Raw genomic sequence first — 27,974 nt, forward strand, 5'->3', positions numbered from 1 at the left:
AGCATATTATTGGTTACTTTAAAGACTGCCCTTTTATTTCCAAAAACACATTATGTTTTAGGTTTTTCTGAAAAGTAAGAAAGTGAAAGAAAATAAACTGTTTAGATATGGCTACAGTATATATAAAATCACCTTTGTGTTTTATTTCTCTGAATGTTACAACATAAAACATTAAGTTATGGAATTAAAATAATATTTAGAAAGTTAAACATGTTGCAAACTCGAGAAAGTTTGTATTTACTCATTTAAGACATTTGTGATTTTTACAGTAGAATTTTACAAACACTTGTTCATAAACTTATATGACACCGCAACAAAAGCAGGAGGTTAACTATTATTTGGAAAATAACCCTTAAAAAGTGCAAAAAGAACTGCTCAGTCCTCTTACTTTTCTAAATTAAGTATTAATGACAGCAGTATCTTTAAACAATAATAATAAATATCTGGCATAAAATAGTAAATCATATCTGGCATAAAATCTGGTTAAACAATTAAAAGTGAAGAACAAACTGTTCCCATTACCATTTCAAAACAATTAAGCCAGTGCAGTATATTCAAGGCAAGATAATACATGTTAGCAAATGCAGTGGCAAACTGTAGAAATAAATCAAAAGGTATTTCGGTTACTTAAGTCATTTTAATAAAGCGGTCAGCATATATGAGCTGTTTTTTCCCTACTTATTAAAAGTGCACTCAGTATTTTTTCAACATATAAAAAGTCAAGACATAAATAGTTCTTTTGACAATTGTTTTTTGTTTTTTTATCATGTTCTCACACATCAGATCAGTACCCTATTAAACAATGTTTTATGATGAATTCAGAATTGCATACTACCATAGTACTCTTACTATTCCTGCTGTCTCTGTAAACAGCAGAAATAGGAAGAGTAAAATGGAAGTATGTGATTCTGAATTTAGCCTTATTTACATGGACCAGGTCATCTCATGGCAGCTGACATGTGAGATCTTATGACCAGACTACCAGCTACTCACTTCATCACCATAACTAATTCTAACTTACACCAAAAATACTGAGTGCACCTTTATGCTTTGCCCTGAACAAAACTGTACTGTACTACTGTCTTAACTAGTACAAAACTAGCATTTCTTAAATGCATTCAGCTTCTTTTTGATATAATGTCCAACCAGGGCCTGAGGTCGCTGCTGGTAGTTATTCAGGACATCATGCGAGCTGGTGATCTGGTCTCCTTTCTGCCTGTCCAGTAGTGTTACACACACAACAGCAGCTGAAATATACAGTGAAATGTTTCCTTCATATTAGCATATGACCTTAACCCATAAATTCCACAACCTGACAGCAGGCTTAATGTGTGACAAGTTCCAAGAAGTGGAAAAATTCAGTCTGCACAAACATATTAACTGCAATAAAAGCATCAAAACCCAGTTCCATTTCCTCTAACCTAAATTACCAATAGAACTTCACACAAATTCTATGACAGATTCTCATATATTGATTTGTACTAGGATTATTCATTAACTTTATATGTTTATAATTGAATACCTCGAAGATTACTCAGTTTACACATGGCTGCAAACACAGATGACTCCATCTCAATGTTACGAACTCCAGCAGCATAGGCTTCAGCAAGATAGCTCTGTTTATCTTCTTCCGTGTACGAGCAGAAAGCCCCATCCAACCGAGCTTGACCTGTTACAAGACAGAGCCTTTAACTGTACACTGCAACTGTAGCATTTTCTCAAGAAGTAGAAACTTCCAAAGAACCATTTTATTTCAAAGAGCATAATCAACTGATATTTTAAAGCAATAACAATACATGTTTATGGTTAGATCTGATGTAACCCTACCTTCGTAGAAGTCTAGTGTGCACATTGTGTTACCAATGACAGTCTCAAACTCTGCAAGTTCTTTGCTGCACTGAAGCAGCTCCTCTGCAAGTTCCCCATCAAGTTCTGTGCTCCTGACCACTGGTTTGCCCAGGATAAGCTGCTCAAAACGGGGCTGGAACATAGAATCTACTGACTGTTTGGTAACAACCACTGTCCCTGGCTTTAAACCTAAAAAAGGCCAGACATAAAAAAAAAAAGTGTGAAAGACAACTTGCTACTAAATGTGCATATGTGTGTAAACGCCCAATTAAATAAAAAAAGTGTACTCAGTAAAATGTGTTTATGCTATGCTGACACCTTGCAGCGTAGATGCATCTTCACGCAAAAACAAGTCTCATCAGTCATGCCACAGTCAGCCACAAATGACCCTTCGCTAAGCCCTTCAAAGCATTTCTGGCCAGTTCTGTCTCAGCAACTGTTGCCGTCCGCCAATTCCATGACAAGCGCTTGTTTTTTTCCAACGAGTGTCTACGGGAGCAATGTGTGTTTGAGCAGATTTAAGCTGAATTTTTTTATACACTTTTCAAAAAATAAATTGTTGCTGGGTCACTTGTAATAATGACACGAGGTACATAGAGGATAGACGCAGTGTTTTTCTTTCATCTTTAAATAAATCTTGAGAAGAGCATGCTATGGATTAAAACGTGTTGGTCCTAATTCCCAAATAAACAAGTACAATATCAGCGAGGACATCTACATTTGCTCCCAGGTAGATAAAAGCTAATAAGTTAACATGAATTCATTTATGTATTGATTCAGGTCTTAGAGGTGATAGTAAATACAGAGTTCACAGCATCATAGTGAGTGTGTTATTAGATATAATGAGTATATCTGTCAAAATTAATGTGTTAACTAATACAAAATTTTAACGTGTTTAACTGCTTTGCTGAGTGAGGAAGGCAAGCACCTTTCATGTGGAGTTCTAAGCGGCGCTTGATGCTGGCATTGACACCTTGTTGTGAATCATGAACGCAGCTTCACGTTTGCTAGAGCAAAGTGGATAGCCACAGACTGACGGCTGATTAATATTGTGCAGGATTTGAGTTTAAGACATTTAATTCCCATTGCAATGATTCATGCAATAGGCAACCTATGTGGGGAGAGTAGTTCTTTCAATTACCTCCCAATTAGACTTTGGGAAACGCTTAATGTGACTGGAATAGGTGCTATTTTAGTACATTTCTATCGTTATATTCTGGAAGGCTTTGTTTGGAAAATGTTAATAAAGCATTATATTGTTACATATTCTTTTGTTTCCTTTCTTAATAATTAAATAAATGCACTTTGACAAGAAAATAAATATATGGTGTCAAATTTCAGCACTTTCAAAATCTGTGATTAATTGCGATTAAACATTTTAGTGGACTGACAGCACTATTAAGGAGCAGTTCAGTTCACTTACACCAAGTGAATCACCATCAAATTACGTTTTTCCCTTTTCATATGACTGTGATAATCGTTTGCCTCAATTCTGGTTCACAGTCTCCACAATTTTCAATCAAATTACTGTGTAGTTTAACAATTTCTTTCTTCATTCCAGCCAGTGTTAATCTCGAAAACGTTCGTTCACTTATTTTGTCCATTTTGCACATCATTGTAAACTAAAAGATTTTATTTTTATTGACTAAAATTATATGTAATTTTCGTCAGACTAAAACTAATGAACATTGAGATGACGATATATTGACTAATTTTAAAGGAAACTTTTGCCAAAAGACTAAAACGATGACTAAAACAAAAAACTGTGAAATTCCAGCCCACGTAAGAATATTATCAATTCCGTTTGAAGGAATTAGAAAACAAAAAGAACGTGGCGCTCACGGCAATCTCCCATTCCTTCTTATGGGAAGTTCTATAAAGCTTTTCATACCAAGCAACGGTAACCAAGGGGGACGAAGCTTAGCGAAGGGTCAATTATAAAGGATTATTGAGATAAACAATTACTATTGGACTAGTAATATGATTTCAACATGCACCACTCATAAATGTAAGCCCAACACCATATGTAGTATAAAGTCTGTTTTTCTCTAAATCTGATACCACTATCAGTGAGTCTTTCTCATGTAAGTGTAAATCATTTGAAACTATTTTCAAAATTACTATTCTGTTATCACCATTTCTTTAAGTTTAGAGATTGGCAAAAAACTACTGAGTGCACTTTTAAATTTAAGAAATGTTATGGCCAGTAAGTCTATTATACTTCTGATTTCAACATCTGTGAACAACCCTCTACGATCATGTTAGAGGAAGACTCGTCATTGGATAGTACATTTTTGTTTTCACTTGCCACACTTTTGATGACATGCAAGCATAATGTAACTAAAACATATATTAAGCAAACTGAGAGAGGGGGCCTCTTCATATTCATGCAATATAATATATTGTAATTATCTTTTTATATTTTGCATGATTTTAAATCAGTTTAGATTTTTTTTAAATGTACAAAATTCACATTCTATAAATGTTTATGATTTCATGAAATCACATTATTAATAATGATAAAAGCGGTCACTGTTTGAAATTTTGTACACATTTTTAACAAAACAATTCACAAGGTAGGAACCTAATAATGAAAATTGTGTGTCACGATTGTGAAATCTGGCTGACAATTGTGATTATGACGATTAATTGCCTGTTTTAAGTGTTTCACGAATATGATGATTAATTACATACAATGTGCTATGTGTGCTTCATGCACACAACAATGTCATTTACACAAATTTAGCTTGAGTCATATAATAAAATAAGGGTATATGATTTCCTTTTCAGGCTTCAAAAACGTATGAATGACAGTCAAATATAAAGAATACAATTTAAAATACTTAAAAGTACATTTTAATTATCAAAATATGTCTAAATAACAAAAATATATATCTTATTTGTCCGATTTACTTTTGATCCATTGGACTTTCAATGTTTTGTTTTCTTTTGCTTCTTTTGTAACCCAGCCAACCTGTATAGCTATTATAGTATATTATATTATGCAATAGTAAAATATTTCTGCCTTAAATTCTTCACTTTTACACCTTATTTTAAGGCTCTCTGATTAACTCACAAGCCCTTATTTCTCATGAAGGACTTTGAGATTCTGTTTCTTGCATTATATCATCTCCACAGAAATAGAGCAGGGAACCTCCTCTGTCTCACTGCATGAATAAACCCACAATGACCATGGACATTTGCCATTACATGGCCATTAAGTGAAACTGGAGCGCTTTATGTTCACAAAATGTATATGTTTATACCTTGTTTATATTTTCGCGGGAGTTTGGCACAAGCCTCTGTAGACGGCGTGCACATCACAGCGCTTGAAATCTTCACACACTCTCAAGAGAGCTGCTCTTGTGACGTACGCGATACGGTTCCCAGAAATGCTCAGAGTTCAACTGAATAAGACACATGTGCTTTTTCCTGCACACTCATGAAACAGCATGCAGGGAAAATGAGGCTGAATCCAGCTTCTTAATCAACTGCTTTTTATTCAGTAAAATGGCCTTGTTGCTTCACCACTACATAACTATCACTGGCGAGAGAAATGTTCATATTTAATTGCCAGTGGCTAATAACAGATGTTTTTTGGTCACATAGTGCGAAATGTACTTGCATATGTGAGTGATTTACTCACAATGTAGAGGGCTGGTGAAAGTTCTCTGAGTCAGGAAATTATTCACAGAATAATTCATGGTTTACCAAATCAGGGTGAGGTTAGGCATAATTTTGAAAGCATAGAAGGCCCCTTTTGAGTAAGCATTTCAATGGTAAAAGCAGTTTACCTATTCCACCTGACGTTCCAATGCGCACTAGTGTGACTTCAGTGCACTGTGCATGGTAGAGGAGCTTGATAAGCTCATGCAACATTATAGAGATCGATGGGATGCCCATGCCATGCTAGAACACAGAAAAATGCAATGTTAATATTCAGACAAACTTTAGTTGCAAAGATGTACCTAGGAAAAGACTATACAAAGCCAAACTAATCACATGTGTTTGACGGACACTGATACACAAAAACACAGCATGTCTATGAGAATGAGCTCACTCACACTGACAGACAGCACAGGTCCAATTTTGTACATTGCATAGCGATCAGTCCCAGCACAGATATTTGGGAATTCTGCATTTGGGTCTGCAAGCCCCAATTCTTTGGCAATGTATTCAGTAAAAGACTTCATCCTCCATGGACTTCCACCTACACACACAAACTGATAAAAAAAACAAGCAAGTTTTGTTGCTACACTCATCTCTTACAAGCAACAGGGGGAAGGTACTGATTAATAGATTAATCATATTTAAAGGGATAGTTCACACAAATTTAAATTCTCTCATTATTTACTCACTCTCATGCATCCCAGATGTGTATGACTTTCTGTCTTCTGCTGAACACAAACAAAGATTTCTAGAAGAATATTTCAGCTCTGTAGGTCCATACAATGCAATAATGTATCAAAAGTGAATGGTGATCAGACCTTTCTAAATCCAAAGATAATGTAAAGGAAACATAAAATAATCCATATGTCTCCAGTGGTTTAATCCATGTCTTCAGAAGCGATATAATAGATGTGGGTGAGAAACAGATTAAATTAAGTCAATTTATTTTACATCTGAAAGTGAAAGTGGAGATTTAAAGTAAAAAAAGGAATTACCTTTTAAGCGGTTTCTCACCCACGCCTATCATATAATTTCTGAAGATATGGATGCAACCACTGGAGTCACATGGATTATTTTTATGTGGCTTTATGCGAGCTGTGGAGCTACAAAGGTCTGATCATCATTCACTTGCATTGTATGGACCTACAGAGCTGAAATATTCTTCTAGAAATCTTTGTTTGTGTTCAGCAGAAGAAAGGAAGTCATACACATCTGGGACAGCATGAGGGTGAGTAAATAATGAGAAAAATATAACAATTTTTGGGTGAACTATCCCTTTAAGGATTTAAGACCATAGGCAAAAATGCAGACTGTGAGAAAGCAGTGATTTAAATGTTACTTTGACATCTCCGAACATCGATGGTAAATCGTGAGAGGATGTTGCAAGGTTAAAGTGGTAGAGGATGTCATCTTTCATGTAATCCAAATGGGGATTGTTGACATATATGGACCTGTGCAAGGATTATAGCCGTTAAAAAAACACATGAAACAGAATACGTGTTGGTTATTGTCCCTAATAATAGTAGGCGTTAAACGCAATACTTTGACCACAGATCATAACGTGATAATTGTCAGTATAATTAAGGTTTCATGGAAATGGCATGTATTCATACTCCATATTTACTGAACTTGTCATTTATCCTAAGCTTTGGGATAGGTAACAAGCGTAAAATCTACAGTATTCATTAATCATTGGTTGACTCACCTGACGAGAGAGGAGAATGTCCATGCATATATTAAAAAGTATAAGAAAAAAAAATTATAATAAATATTGTTCACATCCTACCTCTCGCATGTCCCGTTCTTCTCTTCACTCAACGACATTTTCCGTTTTCTCCTGTGATGGGAAACGGCAACAGATCGTCACATTTGCTTTACAAAACCCCTAAGGGATAATCAACACGTATTGTAAACCTTGTAGCAACTGTCAAATCTACGCAAAATAAACAACTCTGTCAAACAATAAAATGGTCTAGACAGCATTCCTGAAAGAACAGTCTTATAATACTGAATAGCCATTACCTTGAGCGGGATGTGTACCAATGAATTTCACGCCTTCTGACTCAAGTGAGCAGTCACTCGGCAAAGTCTCCGTAGGCTATATAAGATAGTCGGTTCCTTTCAGTTGCTGCTTCGGTAAAACGTCCGGCTGCGCCCGCTGGTCTGTGTGACGAAAGCTCAAAGCGCACCGGCATGGCAATTTTTTCCATCAGCAGTATTTGGACATGTTCCGCCTCTTGCGGCAGGACAGACTAGTAGTAGCTAGCGTTGTGAAGTCCGATTCGTTTTAGCAAATCGGCTCGTTCGGACAGTTCGTTTCATTCAACCGGTTCAAAAACTATTCACAACCGAGTCATCACCAGAGTATTTTATTTAGTCCCCACGAGGCATTTTACGCAAGATTGTATTAAATACATAGAGTGCGTCAAACGTTGTTTACTGGACAAAATCAAAATAACTTGGGTTTACTAAGAAAATAGTTTTGCCTTATTTTTGTTAACAATTATTAACACCATTAATTATTCCCATTTTGTTAACAACACTGCACATTCTAGCCAAAGTCATCCGTAGGCCAGGGTGAGCTACCAAAGCTTTGTGATTCGGTTCGATAGTCATCTAATGAATCGGTTCAAACGATCAATTCGTTTGAGACAAGGACGTCACAGTAGCAAAGCAGTCGGATTGGACAGTTGGTCCTTCATTGCAAAGGCGAAACGATCTCTCTCTCTCTCTCTCTCTCTATTTCAATTGCTTTATTGGTATGACTGTATGTTACAATGTTGCCAAAGCACAAGTTATAATCAAATCAAACGGAGCAGAACATGTATATCTATCTATCTCTCTCTCACTCACTCACACACTTTTTTTTAAACTGAGACGAGTCAAAAGTAGCCTAATTTACTTGAGACATCTGTAAAATAAGCAGAGCACAGAGTAAAATAAACTGTCCTTTACTGAGTGTAATAATTTTGTGGAGTTAGAATAAATCCAATTTAAAATTAAGACAATTAGTTATGAATTGACAGATTACAATGTGATACAAAAAAAGCAAATATTGCCTCTGCCCAAGTGTGCAAATCAAGGGATATATATAAAAACTTAATTGCATAAGATCCAGAGTAATTGTGTTATTTTGACATTTTTCTAGTAAACTGTTAAAATAATATTATAATACTGAAAAGGCTACAGTAACTACTAAGTAACTCTTCTTTTGTGTCTAATCCTTTTCTCAGCAAAGGACTCAAAAAAATAACTTTACCTTTAAAATAAAACTTGCCCCCCCAACAATTCCCACCTTTAAATACTCAAAAGGCTCAGTAGTTGTTAAAAGATTGTGCCAGATCTGTGTGTATCTTGCCCAACCCGTCCAGTGACAACACTGTTAGGGATAGTCACAATCTTGGGTTTCCACTAAAGAAGACTAACTCAGGCATATAAAACCTCCCAAACAATTAGTCTATGCAAAACTTCAAGCAAAATCTGAAACACTTCAAGTCCAAATATAAACACTAATTAAACACCACAAACCATGAAATCAGAACATAAGCGCAAAGTTCTGATGTCGGAGTTAGAAACAAAAGCGTATTGCCAAGGATGGACTAAGGACAGGAAGGACATCTGTACTGTAGTTTCTGCTGAAGGAATTTAGCACAATTTTCAATGGATCATGTCTGAATACAGCTTTCTTACAGTGGCCTTGAAGTGCAAACCAAACAACAAATAATAAAACACAAATTGCAAATCCAAAAATACAATAATTCAAGAGAGACAGCAACAAATCATAAAACACAACGGCAAATCCAAAAACAAAATAAACCAGAAAACACAATGCCAAATTCAGAATCAAAACAATAAGTCAGAAAACACAGCAACAAGCCATTGGAAATGGTGTGTGGATATCTAGCCCTTTCTTTATGATTGGTTCACTGTCCACTCAGCGAATATCTAAATATCCATGTCAAAAGCTCACTGAGTAAAGATGTGAATCAATTGGGAGTATTTTCTCATGCAGTAAAACAGTAACGGGATACTTTAGAACACAGAGAGCAACAAGAGCAAGCACGATAAAGTTAATGTGTAAGGGGCCATCTAAAAGTCCATAAACTGTTGCACACTCTAACATGGACCTGCACACGCTACAATTACTTCTCTAAAATGGACCTGCACGCTCTGCAGTGGTTGCAGTTGGCTGCCAGTGGATTGATTGACTTACTTAAGGTGCTATTTTTCCAGTATATTCAATTATATTGATACAGTATTCAATTAGTTAAATTCATCCAGATGTTATTGTCACATTCCAAAGGTTGTAGTAGACTGCCAGTAGTGTGAATGATTGACTAACTGGATGAATTTTAGTGATTCATTAAAAAAAAAAAGTTTTTTATATTATATTGTTTTAAAATAAATTGCACATTCTGGTAAAATCTCACATCAAGTAAATTATCCTATTGACTAGCATCCTACTACATTCTTTAGAATATGATATTAATATCTTGTAGAATTTCTGTGATTGTTTTTTCCTAATACAATTGAACACTGTGTACATATAATTGGACATGCTGGCAAAACTTCATATGTAGTAAGTCAGTCATCACACTGGCAGTCTAATTACCTTAAGAATGTGAAAATGCTTTTAAAATAAGTGTTTGTTAACTTCGAACATGCACGTAAATTGAATGAATGCTTGGACACCACATACGTTTAAGCACCGTTTATTTACTTTTTTGACGGTCCCTTACACACCGGTGGATATTGTACCTTATCCTAACTTTATGCTGCTCGCTCGTTTTGTGCTCTGTGTTCTAAAGTAACCCGTTACTGTTTTACTAAGTGAGAAAACACTCCAAATAATTAAATGCTTCACTTTTAGCATTGAAATTGAAATAATCGTTAAGTTGACAGTGGACCCATCATTATAAAAAGGGCTGGATATCATCCACACAGCCAATCAGGACAGAAGCTACCTAAACTTTCCATTTCGACTGACTTGTCGTTTGTGTCTTCTGTCTTGCTGTTGTGTTTTCTGGCTTATGTTTTGTGATTTTTCTTTTGTTTTCGGATTTGCCGTTGTGTTTTATGATTTGTTGTTTTGTTTTGCAATTCACGGCCATGGTAATTTCTGGATAAATGAACATTGTATTACCTACATAGATTTTTAAATGCTTTTAGCATCCAAGGAGAGTGTTTTTTTACACAGAAGAAACTTTGCTTGTGAAAAAGGTGATATTTAATTTTTTTCTGCTTTGGTCCCCATGTAGTACATTTTTTAGAGCCCCTTATTTCTAAAAATAAATAAAAAAAATTATAAAATGGAATTCTCCACATTAGGCAACCCTATGAAAATAAATTTGGGTACACTGTTAATCCTCCACAAGGTTACACCATTATTATGTAACATACACAAAGTACTAATTGCAACAATCTGAATTCCTTGTTTGAAGTGCAAGTTTGATGAATGTACATGTCCTCACTCTTGTTCCATTTGCCTTGAAAAAAGTCTTGGCACATCATTGGTTCTCTAAATTGGATGGAAAGATCAGATACAACACTTCAACATCAATGCAAGTAAATGCATGTTTATACTCACCCACCTACAGAAAGCACTTTCCCTCTAGAGATAAACCGATAATCGCATTTTTGTATCAATATTAACACTTTTCTGCTAACTAGGTTATCATTTCTTATATAATTTACCAATAAATGGTACCATCTGGTGGTTTTGTAAAGAATAGTGCCTAAAACACCATTACTCCAATGTGCGTTCACAGGGTTAAGTCTGTATTGGTTGTAAAAAATGAATATCAAGCTAGCTCTAATCTTTTCCCCTAAAAGAGTTAACTGGTAAATAACTATATGTATATAAAAAGACTGAATGAAAATAAGTTCATAACTCACTCCATTCTCCAAAACTACTGGATGCTCTGGTAAAAACTCAGGTTTCTTCTTGGCTGCTGGACAACTTGCCATCTTGACGAGGAAATCCCTGGTGTAGCATATTCTTTCTGTTGCAGTGAAACGACATGCAGCTTTATCTGCAAAGGTCTACTTTGGTGGGATTCTTATATTACACTAAACAGTTTATTTTCACACATACTCTATTACCACCATATCGTTTTCTTCCTAATTCTGGGTATGGCTTTCTATCTAATTCCAAATTTAAAGAGGACACTTACCTTTCTTTTTTGGTTGGGTACTGCCGCTTTGAAGATTAAGGATTTCAAACAACTGCTCCACTTTAATGTTGTTGTCCTGTCCACAGAAAAAAAACAGATACTGGGTGAAAGAGACTCCTCCATACACAGGGGAAAAAAATGAGGCCAGCAGCTACAATTAAATTACAAAGATCACAAATGTTATCTTCAAAATAAAAAAGTCTTACTGGCTTTTCTACTCTCTTTGTGACAGGCTTGATTTCAGCATTGCTTTGAGGCACTATAGGTGACACATCTACTGAAGCACACAAATACACAAATGAATAAAGACAAAAAACTTTCTAATCAAAATTGTCTTTAAAAATTGACATTATTAAGAATTTAATTCAGTGTAAACCTTCCCACTTTGTACCTTGATTTATGTTTAGGCGACGCAGTGGCCTTGCCGGTTCCAGATTTCTCATGATCCTCTTTGACACATCCATTTTTCTGATGAACAGGTTACACCATATTAATTTGTAAATAATATTTCATGAAGTAATAAAGGTTTGTATGCATTTATTTTATTTTTTTCATTACTTGACATATGGGAACTATCTGGCTCCATTTGGATGGATCCAGTCTAGCATTTGCTGTACATGTCAAATAATTTTTTTTTTTTATTCTTGTTGCCTAAAAAGCCATACAGTTGTCTTAATTCAGAACAAGATAGGTAAAGTCAGTCAAGACAAACATTGAAGATGTCTTGACAAAGCCTTGTCTGAAAGTTTAAACTAGTATTATAATTTTTTTATTTAATGAATAAACAGACTTTAAAGGTGGTTTTACATGAGACGTGGTGGGCGGCAGACTCTGCTTGCGATCTTGCGGTCTCTCCTGTGTTTCAGTTCGAACAATGCTAGAGAGTGCTAATATGCTGTGTCTCTGGGGCAATTACTGTAAATATTGTATTCCGTGCATCAGGTGAGTTCTACGTTTACTTTATCAAGTGGTTAAAGAAATAGACTTTGTTATTTCATCTTTTTATTTGCAAATTCATATACATTCTATATATACCTTAAATAACATATAAATAACAATAATCACATCAAGTGCTACAGTGGTGGTGGGGGCGTGGTTAAGCACCAGCTTGTGAATGGAGAGCGAGATAAAGAGATGAGAATGGTAAGGATCATCTCCTGGCAATGACTGTCTCCAACAGCTGTTTGTCATTGTAGTGAGAGTGGAGACAGGCTTTAAAAGCGAGCCGGACGGGAGATAGCTACCCACAGACACACACTGAAAGAGGGTGTGGCTGCCGCTGCCGCAGCGACCCTGGACCCCAAGACCGCCCCATTTTCCCCTGGTCAAGATGGGGCCCCAGGATGATCCCGAGGTTTTCTTGGAGCTTTTTGAGCGGGCACCAGGGGCATACAGTTGGCGGTTTGCAGCCAAACCTCCATCCATCAATGCCTGGTTCAAGATGAGACTTAGGGTGCTCGTCATAAGGTGAATGTAAGGCATGTGCATGGGTATATCCACAATTATCCTGTAGTGACTGTGACAATTCAATTCCGGGAACAAAAGCATAGTGTCATGTGGCGGTTAGTTTCCACCTCACCCAACATCTAATCTTGGGCATGAATTGGACAGTGGTTTTTACTTTATTATGAGAAATTTGTGTAGATGGGTCCTGTAGCAGAGCGCCTCAGTGTGGGATTTGTAATGCGCTGGCTGGGGAGTTGGACCTGGGGCCGTTTACATCAGCTCCGTATCAGGATGACATAAGGGAGAGGGAAGTCTTGGATTCCCCAGCCCTTAGAGGATTCCCCGCTGGGGATTTCCCTCTGGAGCAGACATGAGATAAGACTCTTAGGCATGCCTTCGTCCAAGTGAGAGTGATTGATGGTCACCGTCTTCAGCCAGATATTGCAATTGCAAATCGGTACTTTTCTATTATAAATGACCAGTTGTATTGGGTGATGCAGGACGCTCAGACAAAGGAAGATACAACCAAGTTATTGATACAAAGAACCGTTGGAAAATGTTATTTCAGATGCCTCATTATAATCCGATGGCAGGTCACTTACCGTGCGTTCAGACCAGAGGCGTCGAGAGCATCAAATCGACTGGAAGTCATTCGTTTTCTATGACAGCCAGCATCTCTCGGCAGCAAGGCGAGTCTTGGGCGGTGTGGCGTCAGAGGAAAGTTCAAGTGCAGCCAACATTATGGTAATGAGCTTTGACGCGGTTCAGCGGCAACCTATTGGAATATAGAAGTGCTCAGCTCTAGCGAAGTCTAGAGAACACACATTAGTTCCGAAGAAACTGATTATTGCCGTGGCTGGTTTTCCCGTAATATTTGATCTGTCCCCGTTTGCTTACAGGGATATAAATAAAATGAGTGGACAAAGGTGTCTGAAATTGTTAGTGTGCCAGGCGAGTTGATGAAGTGGATTTTATGGTTTATATAATATTAATATTATATAATAATATATTCAAATATTTCACGAGGATATACGCTACTTGTGATATGTCATCAAAAAGATATCGGTCAACATGTTCGGATGTTTTGTGGCCCCTTTAAATATAGTACACAAAACCAACTCCATTCTCAACTAACTTTGCCGCCTATTTCAAATATGTCAGAGCATCCAGGAACTTTCGATAGCATTGTTGGCAGGGCAGCCAGAGAGAATTTTGATGCTCTCGCCACCTCTGGTCTGACCGCACAGTTAGGGCAGGAAAAGACACTGAACCATCTAATGGCCTGTTTCTATTGGCCGGGGATTCGTGGGGATGTTTGAAATTGGTGTGCGGCAACGTAGTGTTGCGGAGGCACTCTTCGGAATTATCACCCATGTGGAGATTCCGAAAGAAATCCTTACTGACCAAGGCACTACTTTTAAACGAACAGATAGGGGCAGAGCATGTCAAATTTACCACCTCAAACTCTTAAAACCATGGAGGGAGGTGGTCCTCATATCTTTGGCAATGGTCATACCAGAGAGGGAGGAGCTCATGCTGGAGGTGAACTTAAAAGCCAATCACAGCATCCTGGTCACTTGCGGAGACCACCTCTCAACGTCACAAGTCAAAGAAGTGTCCCGGTTGCAAAGAGAATTCTCTGACATGTTCTTGGCCCTTCCCTGTCGTACAAACCTTATAAAACACCATATCGAAACAACCCCAGGGGTAGTGGTACGCAGTTGTCCCTACCGATTACCCAAGCACAAAAAAAAAGTGATGAAATAAAGACCATGCTCGATATGGGGGTAATAGAATATCCCACAGTGACTAGGCCAGTCAGGTTTTGCTGGTTCGGAAGAGCAATGGATCGATCCGTTTTGTATTGAATATAAAAGGTCTATGCGGTGTCTAAATCTGGCACATATCCAATGCCTTGTATTGATGGACTGCTCAATTGGTTGGGCACGGCTCGCTTTTATTCGACACTGGATTTAATGAAGGGATATAGGTAGATCCCTTTAACACCAATGTCCTGTGAGAAATCATCCTTCTCCACACCGTTTGGCTTACACCAATTTGTGACCCTTCTGTTCAGTTTGTTTGGGGTCCCATTACGTTTCAGTAATGATTGGCAGCGGCATATGCAGCATCTGAGGGTGACGGAGGATTACCCATTGGTATCTGGATCTTCAGCCTTTTAAGTTCAATGAGGTCCACAGACCGGTGGCGCAGATGGCTGTTGGGGACTTTCTCTCCAGGAATGGGGGGGGTGGGTACTGGGCAGGACAGGCCCTGAGACAGGTGATGGGGGTATGTGGTGGTTGGGGAGTGTTGGAGCGCCAGCTTGTGAATGAAGAGCAAAATCAGGAGATGACAATGGTAAGGATCATCATTTGGCAATGATTGATGCCAGGTAAGGGAGAGAGCTACCCACAGACAAACACTGAAAGAGCGTGTGCCGAGTTATGCTGAAAAGCTGATCGTTTGAGTTATTGTAAAAATAAATAAAAATATTTTGTTTAATTTCACAGTCTCCCGCTTCCTCCTTGCACCCCATCCTAAGAACTTTGTTACAGCTATGTTTAAGTTTGTGTTATAAAGTTCAGGGAAATCTGCCACATTAAGTACTACATTATCCTCCATGATGTTTTTGACTATGTAAAAGTTACATGCCATTTGATTGGTTGTGAAAAAACACAGCCGCAGAGAGATAAAACTAATTTATCTTGCGTGGTGTGCGCCGGAAGGAGCCTTGAAAATGCAATAAAACACTTCTTCTTTTCTACTGAAGACTTTAAAACTGGAATTACTGTTAATTTTGCTGTAAATTACCCAGTATACTAGTTAATAATAAAGTGTTTCTTAATAAGCTATATTGAAATAATGTGTGGTTAGAGGTTTGTGTATCCTTACATATTAAAGAGTACTCCCAATTAGTTCCACCCAATCATGTAAAGATATTCTAAGCTGATTATGCAAAAAACAACACTGGTTTCGGCTTGGGATCGGTATCGGCTGATACGAGATTTCCGATATCGGAATCGGAAGAGAAAAAAATGGTATCAGTGCATCCTTATAGTATCTGTGTTTAGTAAACTATGTATGTATAACATTCATCATCGCTTACCCAATAGAATTACACTTAATAAAAAAACAGCTATGTTGATGTTTTGATACCTTGGTGATCAATACAGTCTTGTATTTTATGTTAGTAATAGTGAGGTTATTGGAAATATTAAATATGCTCCATGTGAGTATCAAAAGTAAGTAACGGTATTAATTCTCATTCTCTTAATATGCTTATTATATCTATGCATCTCAAGTATGAATTATATTTGAATTACATTTTCATATGAAATGCAGTATATCCAGCTGAAATCACATGGCACCTACAGAGGCAACCTTTTGGTAAACAGACACATTAGTGGACATTCTAGCTTTAACACCATTCATCAAACTTTAGTTTTCTAACATTAAAAACATTAACAATTGTGTTGGGAAAAACATTACAGCAGTGGTAATCGCTCAATGCTGGTTTAGGATACAGAACATTGTAATGAATATCTGTCTTTGGAAAACAACATTAACTTATTTTTGAGCAATTTAATTGACATGCTGGTCAAGCACAGGCTATACCACCGAGATGCCCCACAGAGTGTGGATTTACTGAGAATTCAATGTAATCAAAACTGAGCTGAAGCAGCCAAATATGAACAGTACAAACAGAGGCAGTCCGACCTTCAGTCCTAGCCTTTTCATACTCTCAGTAAGCCATTTCAAGTCTGTCACATCGCAGTAGGCTCACACAATTAATTTGGGATGTTATGAAGTGTATAATAGGCTACTCAATAGTAATCCATGTTACTTGTTGTTGTGTTCTTTGTGGTAACGCTCAACGATGTCAACGCATTGTTGATGTGTTAAAATTCACATATTTTTTAACTGCTTGGCATTCCAAAGAAAGCGCCACCACTTCGACTGCTGCATCCGTTTTGCCACCTCCTGCTCTCTATATGGAGCATGCGGTGACTGCATCCCATGTAAAACCGTCTTTACAGTTAGACAAACAGCCAGCTAGATAGATAGTCAGGAGTCACATAATGTACATTGATAGAGAGAAAGAAACTTAAAGGTGCACTCAGTAATTCTAATCCAATACACTTTGTCAAATTCTGCAAATACTGTATATCCTCAGTCTGCTATCCTTCTGTGGGTGGGCTGAAAAAAAATCTAGTATTTGTACACAGCAGTGGCTCTGTAATTGGGACAAAAACAAAGTGGATCGGATCAATCTGCACAACACTACACCAGCCAATCATCAACAGGGGGTGGTTCTTGCACATGCACAGGATGGGGGTTGGGGGCAGAGCGAAAGGGAAATTCATTAGCGAGAGACGGCAAATCTGGCTGATGCGAACTTTCTTAACGCCAATGAGGATAAATGTCTGAGAAACAGACCAAGAGAAAAAGGTCAGACGAATACAAACTGAAGGATTATGATAAATCGAGGGCTAGGAGCCACATCAACATAGGCAAGGCTTTTCAGGAGCACTGAAGTGAGGGGTGTGTTTGTTTGGCATTTGTGTTAGAATATCAACAGAGTTTCTCAGGAATCGCTGAGTGCACCTTTAAAGCAGATTAAAGGTCTCCTGTGGGTTTGTTTCCATTTGTGTGGAAAACTGTGTTGTCATTCCTAGTTAGTTTGATTCATACATTGATTGATCATTAATCTTGTTCATGACATGATGCATTGAGCACTGCTGCAGGTTATATTAAAACACTCTCCCCCATAGTGTGAATTACGTAGGGTCTCAGGGTAATGTAATGGGAGACCCCCTGGAAAGGGACTTTGCGCAATGTAGGGGGGTCTCATTTAAAATCCTAAATCTACCTGATCGGAATAAGAGCTGATCAAGATCTGCTCCCTTCCTCTCCTACACCACCCCCCTCCCCAAAATCAACAGCCTACACAAAAGAGCCTCACCACGCACAACCCCCCTCACACCCCTCTGTAGACGGAGGAAAACGGAGACCACCCGAATGTCTATGTAATTCACACACTGCATTCTCTCCTGCAAAACTATTATATTTAAATCATTACAATTTGACAAGGAATCAGTTCTCTTGTCTCTAAAATATTACAAAAATGTGCAGCAGTGTTCATTGCATTAAATCACTAACAACACGATCAATCTAGCATGAAAGAATTAATCAAACTCATTCAGAATGCAGACAATTTCTGATGCGTTTTTCCATGCATCGTTTTATTATATTCATGCATGCGGTTACAGACAAATGATATAGAACAATAAATCTTTCATTATGCTGAAACTTCTCCATCTTGCCTGCCCTTGTCTCCAGTCTACCAGGAGATGGATGACATAAGCTCCTCTGACTTCACTCTCATTAATAGTCGCTTGAGAATGTCGCTCAACATTTGCATGAAGTTGAAATTTTCTCAAATTGACTTATCACTCTCCACGGTGATCTCTGTTGCTAAAGGCCGTGACAGCTCGTGTTGCCAGAAGTCACTGTGCTCTCACTGAAAATATTTTTTTTTTGGGTTATAACTGTTAATCAGAAGGTCGCTGGTTCGATCCCCACAGCCACCACCATTGTGTCCTTAAGCAAGGCACGTAACTCCAGATTGCTCCGGCGGGATTGTCCATATAATAAATGCACTGCAAGTCGCTTTGGATAAAAGCACAAATGCATAAATATAAAATGTACGGTAAATGAATGGGATTGTGTCGCTAGCAGTGTGAATGGGGCTTAATCTATAATCAGAATTTCCAAAGCAACTATGTCCAGATGTACAGTCCACCAATACTATTAAAGCACCAGCAGCAGGAACTAGGGCTGGGCGATATGACAATATATATTGTGGCGATGATATAAAGTGTCAATCGATAGAGATTTTGCTATATTGTTACATCTCGATATGCAAATATTCATGTGGGCAGCGTGGGCTTATCTATCAGTTTGGCAGGGCTTCACGTAAGACTGAGAGAATTTAAGAAACATGGACAGAGTTTTTCGGCATTGAAGGAAATTTTATGAGCTTCATCTTGTGTTTGTTGCTTCAGAAGCGCTAACACGACTGACATGCAAATGTTTCACGTGACTGTGGCGAGCACGGTCTCTGGAGCTCCGAAGTTTTTACGAGTCCAGCAGGCTTTCCGATATTTGTGCTCCAGAGACAGAAGAGCTCAGAGCGGGATCACTCATGCAACTCAATCATTTTTGACTCAGGAAAACCCCAAGTGGAGAAAGAAATCTCCACAGAACTGGACGACACCATTTTCTTGACACAAACAGGTCAAGAAAATAAAGAGGAGATTGTTATTAAAAAATGTGCGACATCTATAGTTCGCACGAAGATAATCATTCGTAATACAAGGAATCTGCTTCACCACCTCAAAATGAAGCATGCAAAAGAATGTTATGAAAGCCAAAATATGAACTCTACATTAATTCGGTCATTTATTTATTTTGCAAGAAGGTATATTTATTTTCTTCAAGAAGTGTTTCTTTTCATTGGAGTTTCATTGCTTTAAATCTAAATCAAAGTTTCTTGAGGAAAGTTAGTAATAATAATAACATTTATCAACAACATTTCAAACTGAAATGTGGTATACTGTGAAATTTTGCATTTTGGTAAGGTTGATTTTTGAAAACATGTAGATTTTGTATGTATTATTTGTTTACTTTGACAGTGTCTTGTTCCAAATAAAGAGGAAGTAGTTTTAATTTATAAAGTATTTAAATTCACTGACAGGAGTTCCAAAAATAGGCGTTACAATAGAGTTATTTAATATATAAACCCATTTTTATAAATTTTCCAGAAAACTTTAGCCTAACTATATCGTGATATATATATATATATATATATATATATATATATATATATAGATGTGTATATATACATATATATATATAGTTCTCTTACGAGAGGTTCTCAGACTGTAGCTAGCTTACGGGAAAGATTAATCTTTTCTGAGATATTGAAGCCAAAAAATTATCCTTAATTTTTGTATCCATTGTCAACGCAGTGCGGCAGCTGCAGACCTTGAGCGGGCTATCTAGCGAGCTCATAGGTTGCTCTGCGGCAACTGCTGCAGCCTATAGACGAGCTTGGGCGAACTCGCGATCCAATGAGAGGCGTCCGGCGCTCACTGCATCAAAGCCCACCAAAATGGGCGTGACTAGAGTGCATATAAGCGTAGTTCGTAGGCTGGAACCCTGATTTTCATCTCTTCAGCGAAGCTCTTCGCATCGCTGACCTGGAAGCCGCGTCGCCGTTCGAGGGGCATCAAGCAAGCGTGGACAGCGCTAGAAGAAGCCGGCCGTCTCAGCCACCTTCAGCCATCCTGCGAGCTACGCCATCCGACGACGTATCCTTTTTATTCAGGAAGCTAGGCTAGTTCTTACGAACTACTCACAAAAGAGTACGAGCGTCTTTTTCAAGATGCCTCGTTCCACTTGCGCCTCATGTCGCGCCCTTCTCAGCACCGGAGACCGCCACATCATCTGCGCTCTCTGCCTGGGACTGGGGCACGCAGAGCTCACCCTCGCTGAGGGCGGATGCGATTTCTGCGAGGAGCTACCGATGTCGACCCTGCGGGCTCGACTCGAAGCGCTCAAAGCAGAAGCCGCCGCGCCGCCTTACATTCCGCCGCGCAGAAAGAAGCGCCGCTCCCAAAGGCTGCCAGAAACTGTGGTTGAAGCGACTGCCTCGCCGGAGCCTCTCCCTCGAACATCGTTTTCACCCTCCCCGCCCCCCCGGGACGCGCAGTTGCCGCCAAGCGGCCGCACTGCTGCCATCTCGGATGACGAGGCGGAGGATAAGGCCTGCTGTTCCATCATGGCTTCGGACAGCAAGGAGTGGTCAGGCTCCCAAGCCTCCTCCTCGGCCCAGGAATCCAGCAGGACCCGCGCCGGAGTCGAAGGGGAGTTAACACGCCTCCTCACACAGGCCGTCGACCACCTCGGGCTCGAGTGGTCACCGCCCCCTGAGCAGGCACCCAACAGACTCGACGGCTGCTTTCTTCAAAGCCATCGCCGCTCTACATCCGCGGCCCGGGCCGCTCCCTTCCTGCCGGAACTACACACGGAGCTTGCAAAGTCGTGGAACGCTCCTTTTTCGGCCAGGACCCGTTCCCACGTCTCCACCTCTCTTGCGTCGGTGGACGGCGCCACTGAGAGAGGCTACTCCTCCATCCCTCCGGTCGAGGACTTGGTAGCAGCACACCTTTGCCCGCCCTCCGCGAGATGGCGGTCTAAGCCTGTGCTCCCGTCTAAGGCCTGCAGAGCGACTTCCGCCTATGTTGGCCGTGCCTATTCCGCCGCCGGCCAAGCCGCATCTGCTCTGCACTTCATGGCCGTTTTACAGATCCTACAAGCGGACCTTCTTCGGGAGTGGGATGAGAAAGGCAGGCACCCAGAGGCTGTTACTGATCTATGAAGCGCGACAGACCTCGCCCTTCGCGCTACCAAAGCTGCAGCTCAAGCCCTAGGGAAGTGCATGGCCTCGCTGACTGTGACCGAGAGACACCTGTGGCTAACGCTAGCCGACATGGGAGAAGCAGAGCGCTCCACGTTCCTCAACGCACCGCTCTCTCCGACCAGTCTCTTCGGCTCCGCGGTGAGTGGCATTGTTGACAGCTTCTCAGAAGTCCAGAAAGCCACTCAAGCCATGAACCTCTTCCTGCCGCGTCACGCTAGCTCCTCTGCAGGCCGCTCACGTGATCAGCCTCCTGTACGAGCCTCTTCACAGCGCCCAGCTCAACAATCTCAGACTTCTCAGCGTCGACAGGGCGGCCGCCCTCGATCGCGCTCAGACCGCCGCCCCCCCCGCGGGCCTCGATTTAAGGTAACGCTGAAACCAGAGCAACCGAAGTCTTCCTAACTTTGTTGAACAAACGACGGCTCAGTCCCGCCGCGGCCGGACCACCGTCAAAGCTTTGCCCCTGTCAGTCCCCTTCTCTCAGGCTACTACAGTGGTGAATTTAGCAGCCAACAAGCCGGTGACACTGCCCGCTTGCTCTGCACTCAAACGCCGTTTTCACGGCGACCCAAATAAATCTTGTAAAGAGCAAACATGTCTTATGTGTAGAAAATGTGCCCACAACCCAGTGTTCGCCCCTACACACAAGCATAACACATCCCGTGCCCCTATCAGAGCACGCTCTCATAAAGCGGTTACTAACGCTGAACGTCAGAGTCAATGAAGGCACCCACAAATGCGTGCGTGCGCCCATTCTCTGGCCGCTCTATCACACGACCAGCCCTATGTGTAGAAAATGTGCCCACAATCCAGTGTTCACTTCTGCACACAAGCACTGCATGTCTCGTGTCCCCACCAGAGCACGCTCACATAAAGCGGTTACTGAACCGCTCGAGTGCTAGAGTCAATAAATGCGCCCACGAATACGTCGCGTGCGCCCATTCTCTGCCCGCTCTGTTACACGGCCAGCAAACATTCCTCTGTGTGTAAGTCCCGTGCCCATGACTATGCTTGCGCATCACGTAACAGATGTGACTCTTTCCCCATTCATTCCAATCGGAAGTCACTCACAAAACAGCCTGTTCATGCTGTCTGCGAGCAATCATGCATGAACACACTAAACGCAGCTCACACATTTTGTTCAGCTCTATGTGCGGCAATCAGAGCGAATTGGCCATTCACCCTCTAGCGTTACGCTTCAAAGCGTGGGAAGCTATTCCAGGGATATCCAAGTGGGTGTTAAGCACAATACAACAGGGCTATTTGCTACAGTTCGATCGCCGCCCTCCTCGCTTCAGAGCTGGCTCGAAACCACTGTGAACACGGAAGAAGCGTGCATGCTTCGTTCAGAAATAGCAAGCCTTCTGTGCAAAAGGGCCATAGAGAAAGTGCCACCCTCTCTGAGCGAGTCGGGGCTTTACAGCCGTTATTTTCTTGTTCCCAAGAAAGACGGCGGCCTCAGACCCATATTAGATCTCAGGGTTTTGAACAAGGTGCTTGCAAAAGACCGTTCAAAATGCTTACAATCAGGAAACTCCTCGCGCATGTGCGCCAGGGGGACTGGTTTATTTCTCTCGATCTGAAAGATGCATACTTTCAGATTCAGATAAATCCCCGTCACAGGCCATTCTTGAGATTCGCCTTCGACGGCCAGGTTTATCAATACACCGTCCTCCCGTTCGGCCTGTCCTTAGCGCCCCGTATTTTCACGAAGTGCATGGATGCGGCGCTCGCACCCCTGTGGAGTCAGGGTTTGCGAATTTTGAACTAGTTGGACGACTGGCTGATTATGGCACAGTCACATATGGAGCTTCTGTCTCACAGAGCAGTTCTCCTCAGCCATCTGAACAGTTTGGGTCTTGCAGTCAATTGGACCAAAAGCTCACTACAGCCCAGTCAGACAATTTTCCTTCCTTGGAATAGAACTAGACTCCGTGGCAATGACAGCTCGCTTATCTACACAGCGCGCGCGCCGTGTTCAGCAACTAGCCGCATCTTTTCAGATGAACAGCCTCACGCCTCTGAAGAAATTCCAGAGAGTTCTAGGTTACATGGCCTCAGCCGCACCAGTACTTCAGCTGGGTTTACTGCACATGCGCCCGCTTCAGCATTGGCTAAACACCCGCGCGTCTCGCCGGGCTTGGGCCACAGGCCGCCAGCCCATCAAGGTGACTCAGACCTGTATATCAGCTCTGCAGCCCTGGACAGTGGCCGAATGGTATCAGCGGGGAGTGACAATGGGAGCTGTATCTCGCCGAAAAGTCATCTCGACAGACGCGTCCAACACGGGTTGGGGCGCGGTCAGCGAGGGCTCTCCGGTTTTCGGCCTATGGTCAGTTCAGGAAAAGCTCCTTCACATAAATTGTCTGGAAATGATAGCGGTCGAGTACGTGCTCGTGCGCTTTCTCCCGGTCATTCAGGGTCACCACGTCCTGGTCCATTCGGACAAAAGATCTGTGGTATCCTACCTAAACCGTCAGGGCGGTGTCAGATCCAGGAACCTCTTCCATCTGACGAAACGCATACCGAGTTGGTCCCAGTGCCACCTGCGCTCGCTGAGGGCGACGCACGTGCCAGGCCACCTGAACGACGGCCCGGACAGACTGTCCAGAGACAATATTCCCCCAGGGGAATGGTCCCTGCACGCTCAAACAGTCCAGATGTTATGGCACCTATTCGGCAGAGCAGAGATAGACCTCTTTGCGTCCAAAGAGAACTCTCACTGCCCAATATTTTTCTCGAAAAGCGAGGACGCGCTGGCCCAGGACTGGCCCAGACGCCCGCTTTACGCCTTCCCTCCCGTCTCGCTATTGCCACAGGTAATGCAGAGGATCAGGGAAACGCGTCACTCGGTGCTCCTCATAGCCCCGAGTTGGGAGAATCAGACATGGTTCCCGGAGCTTACGCAGCTGTCACTGACAGCGCCGTGGCCCATCCCAGTGAGAGCAGATCTCCTCTCTCAAGCTCGCGGCACAATCTGGCATCCCCACCCAGAGCGCTGGGCGCTGCATGCGTGGGTGATCAACGACTACCCGTCACTCTGCCAGAAGGAGTAATAAACACCATCATACACGCTAGAGCCCCTTCCACGAGAAGACTCTATGCGTCAAAATGGTCTGTGTTCTCAAAATGGTGCACCAACAGAGACCTGGACCCGCGGACATGTGGGGTGTCGTCGCTGCTCGTATTCCTACAAGAGCTGCTGGATAAGGGCAGATCCCCATCTACGCTCAAAGTGTATGTGGCGGCCGTTGCGGCGTTCGCTGAACCCCTGCATGGCCAGTCATGGGGTAAAAACCAGCTGGTCATCCGCTTCCTCAGGGGAGCTAGAAGGATGAACCCCCCGCGCCCCCCATCGGCTCCTATCTGGGATCTTTCTATAGTTCTCGAAACTATGAAAGCCCCCTTTCGAACCACTTCAATCCGTGGATTTGAAATACCTTTCACTCAAAACCGCTTTTCTGACTGCCCTGTCATCAGTCAATCGTGTGGGAGACCTTCACGCGCTAGTCTGTCAGCGCTGCGTGTCTTGAGTTTGGACCAAGTGACTCCAAGGTCATTTTAAAGCCTAGACACGGCTATGTTCCCAAGGTGATCGGTACTCCTTTCAGAGCACAGGTCATTTCCCTATCGGCGCTGCCAGCACCCGATAGCTGAACGCGACGCCAATCTCCTTTGCCCGGTCAGAGCACTGAGATTGTATACTGCGCGCTCCGCTGCTTTCAGACGCTCTGAGCAGCTTTTTGTTTCGTTCGAGGGCGCACCAAAGGTCTCGCCGCCTCAAAACAGACACTATCTAGATGGATAGTGGACGCTATTGCTGCTGCATACGCGTCAAAAGACCTGCCATGCCCGTTGGGCATTAGGGCTCACTCCACTAGAGGCATGGCATCCTCGTGGGCATGGTCCAGCGGGATTTCCATTCACGACATATGTGTGGCAGCGGGATGGACTTCCCCTCCACCTTTGTCAGATTTTACAATATGGAAGTGCCCGCTCTGCAGGCAAAACTACTAGCGGTTTAATACGCTACAGCTCCCCTGGTGAGCTGCACTGATGGGTCACATTCCACACAGACCGGCACCGCCGCTCTGTCGCTCCCTTCCCACTATGTGCTTATGTATTACACAATCAATGACCCGCATTCTTGCCGGCCAAATATTATTTCCCCACTCATAAGGGCTCCCCGGGTCCCCCTTAATTCCCTGGGGCTCATACAGTGGATGCTTGGCGCGCACGGCGTTGACAATGGGTTCCCGTAGCGTAAGCTAGCTTACGCAATACGAGAGAACCTCTCGTAAGAGAACGTATCGGTTACCTAAAGTAACCTCGGTTCTCTCTAGATGAGAGAACGAGTATTGCGTAGCCGGCCGTGCTCGCGCCACGAGCGACTCTTCGCTTCAGTCAATGAAAACCAGAGTTCCAGCCTACGAACTACGCTTATATGCACTCTAGTCACACCCATTTTGGCGGGCTTTGATGCAGTGAGCGCGTGGACGCCTCTCATTGGATGCGAGTTCGCCCAAGCTCGTCTATAGGCTGCAGCAGTTGCTGCAGAGCAACCTATGAGCTCGCTAGATAGCCCGCTCAAGGTCTGCAGCTGCCGCACTGCGTTGACAATGGATACAAAAATTAAGGATAATTTTTTGGCTTCAATATCTCAGAAAAGATTAATCTTTCCCGTAGCGTAAGCTAGCTTACGTAATACTCGTTCCCTCATCTAGAGAGAACTGAGGTTACGTTAGGTAACCGATACGTTATTGTGATTACTCATATCGTTATATAAGATTTTGGTCATATTTCTCACACCACCAGTGACACAGATCGCAGATTCTAGTGACACCCAGCACAATGACGTTTGCGGAGTAAACGGTGCTTAACTCCAGTATTGCATACACACATGGAATGACAAATTAGAAGATTCACTCCTGCATTAAATGTGGTCGTCACTCCCAAAATTCATAGTGTACACATGACCCAATAATACTGAATACTGTTATTCAGCAAGGTTTGTAGAATAACAGTATACTGGCTTTGTCAAGCCAACATAATACACTGATTTCTGAAATCCCCAGATCTCAATTTCCTTCCCACTATGCAAAGATCCCCTCCTCCATGCTTACAACACCACTAAACTTCATGTAGTCTAAAACTAAAATTATTACTTGCTTAGCCTAATGTATTTTAGCATTTTTGTATAGCAGCAGCCTGCAATCCAAGAATTATCCAAGCCTAAACAAGTTCAACTGATTGCAAATATGTATTGTATTACAATGATGTGCCCTGAAATCAGAACATGGCAGACCTATTAGCATTCCAGTCGCTCACATTATCAAATATTACTCAAAAGGCCATTTAAAATGAATACTTCAGCAGGCTATAAGGTAAATCTTGCTCATTTCTATTTCCACAACAGGTGTCTTGGTTCTCTGTCACCACAGCAACACTAGAAGGTACAATAATTAAATGCACTTATGACTAGACACCATAACATACCCAAGAAAATTAACAGTATTAGCCTATTTTGTTTCACATATTTCACTAACATCAGCTCTTTACAATCTGAGGGGCCAAGGAAAAGTCACAGTGTAAGTTTAAGTCTGATATATCATACACCTTTTGGGCATCAGAGAAATAAAAGTATTAGGTAGTAAGTTCGGTCAATAATCAGTGATATATGAAAAATAATTGTCTACTGGATTATAACTTGATGAGGCAGATGGCCATCAGAACATGACAACATCAATCAAAATCGGTCATGCATTCTGACCTGTTGCATTCTGAATGTAAGCTACAGGAATTCAAAATGCAAGTTAAATTCTTATGTTGATAGATGACATGACAGATAGTTGTATTTAAGCTAACCCAGCACACATCTACATCAACATTATCAGTTGAATAATTATATTTCAGTCACACGACGCAGATTAAAGTGAGGTAAATGTAGCCTTATTTTTGAAAACTTGACAAAAATGCCCACTGTTATTTAGCATGTAAGATAAGTGTAAAATATTGAAAATGTACGTTGTGAACTTTCTCTTCAGATGCCATGGACATCAACAGTGTGGTCCTGCTAGCTGCCTGCTAGCCATGATGACTGTGAACATTTATCTTGATTATCTAATTTTCACCCATAAACCCCACGAGAGACAAAAATGTGAATAAAACGAATATCGCGGCACAATCACACCAAAATAGACGATTAAAAAAAGTATTGTCATCTTACATATTCTTATTGACAAACCGTCCAGCTTCGGTCACAGCGTTGTATGTCTCCGTCACTTTCAAACACACATTCATTCCGCCAGAGGTAGTGTGACTCTTCATCTGCCCGCTCATGATGAACTCAC

At 41.4% G+C, this 27,974-nt stretch overlaps 2 protein-coding genes across 4 annotated transcripts; both read right to left on the reverse strand.

Moving 5' to 3' along the window:
* Window positions 1-123: 123 nt before the first annotated feature.
* On the reverse strand, window positions 124-7,752 carry upp1 (uridine phosphorylase 1). Of its 2 annotated transcripts, none has more exons than XM_052144336.1 (8): window positions 7,540-7,752; window positions 7,304-7,402; window positions 6,857-6,968; window positions 5,913-6,071; window positions 5,643-5,757; window positions 1,828-2,037; window positions 1,523-1,669; window positions 124-1,247 (listed from the first exon to the last, which is right to left on the reverse strand). In XM_052144336.1, the coding sequence occupies exons 2-8, from the start codon at window positions 7,339-7,341 to the stop codon at window positions 1,099-1,101; spliced, it is 930 nt and encodes a 309-aa protein (XP_052000296.1). In that variant the 5' UTR covers window positions 7,342-7,402; window positions 7,540-7,752; the 3' UTR covers window positions 124-1,098. The 2 variants fall into 2 exon arrangements, with proteins under 2 accessions (XP_052000296.1, XP_052000295.1); XM_052144335.1 differs by having other exon boundaries at window positions 7,304-7,354; window positions 7,540-7,751.
* On the reverse strand, window positions 7,539-27,923 carry gra (granulito). Of its 2 annotated transcripts, none has more exons than XM_052144339.1 (7): window positions 27,851-27,923; window positions 13,739-13,911; window positions 12,082-12,158; window positions 11,897-11,964; window positions 11,691-11,766; window positions 11,413-11,519; window positions 7,539-11,035 (listed from the first exon to the last, which is right to left on the reverse strand). In XM_052144339.1, the coding sequence occupies exons 2-7, from the start codon at window positions 13,786-13,788 to the stop codon at window positions 10,985-10,987; spliced, it is 429 nt and encodes a 142-aa protein (XP_052000299.1). In that variant the 5' UTR covers window positions 13,789-13,911; window positions 27,851-27,923; the 3' UTR covers window positions 7,539-10,984. The 2 variants fall into 2 exon arrangements, with proteins under 2 accessions (XP_052000299.1, XP_052000298.1); XM_052144338.1 differs by having other exon boundaries at window positions 11,897-11,967.
* Window positions 27,924-27,974: the final 51 nt, after the last annotated feature.

This window comes from Xyrauchen texanus, chromosome 15 (genome assembly GCF_025860055.1).
Source record: "Xyrauchen texanus isolate HMW12.3.18 chromosome 15, RBS_HiC_50CHRs, whole genome shotgun sequence".
Taxonomy (NCBI): Eukaryota; Metazoa; Chordata; class Actinopteri; order Cypriniformes; family Catostomidae; genus Xyrauchen; species Xyrauchen texanus.

Coding starts and splice junctions, on each gene's coding strand:
- upp1 (XM_052144336.1), bottom strand. CDS start 7,341: ATGTCGTTGAGTGAAGAGAAGAACGGGACATGCGAGAG. Junction 6,072..6,856: donor CGATGTTCGGAGATGTCAAA/GTAACATTTAAA, acceptor TTTTTTTATCAG/TTTGTGTGTGTAGGTGGAAG. Junction 1,670..1,827: donor CACACTAGACTTCTACGAAG/GTAGGGTTACAT, acceptor GTCTTGTAACAG/GTCAAGCTCGGTTGGATGGG.
- gra (XM_052144338.1), bottom strand. CDS start 13,788: ATGACTTCCAGTCGATTTGATGCTCTCGACGCCTCTGGTCTGAACGCA. Junction 11,767..11,896: donor CAAAGAGAGTAGAAAAGCCA/GTAAGACTTTTT, acceptor TTCTGTGGACAG/GACAACAACATTAAAGTGGA. Junction 11,520..11,690: donor TACCCAACCAAAAAAGAAAG/GTAAGTGTCCTC, acceptor TCACTGCAACAG/AAAGAATATGCTACACCAGG.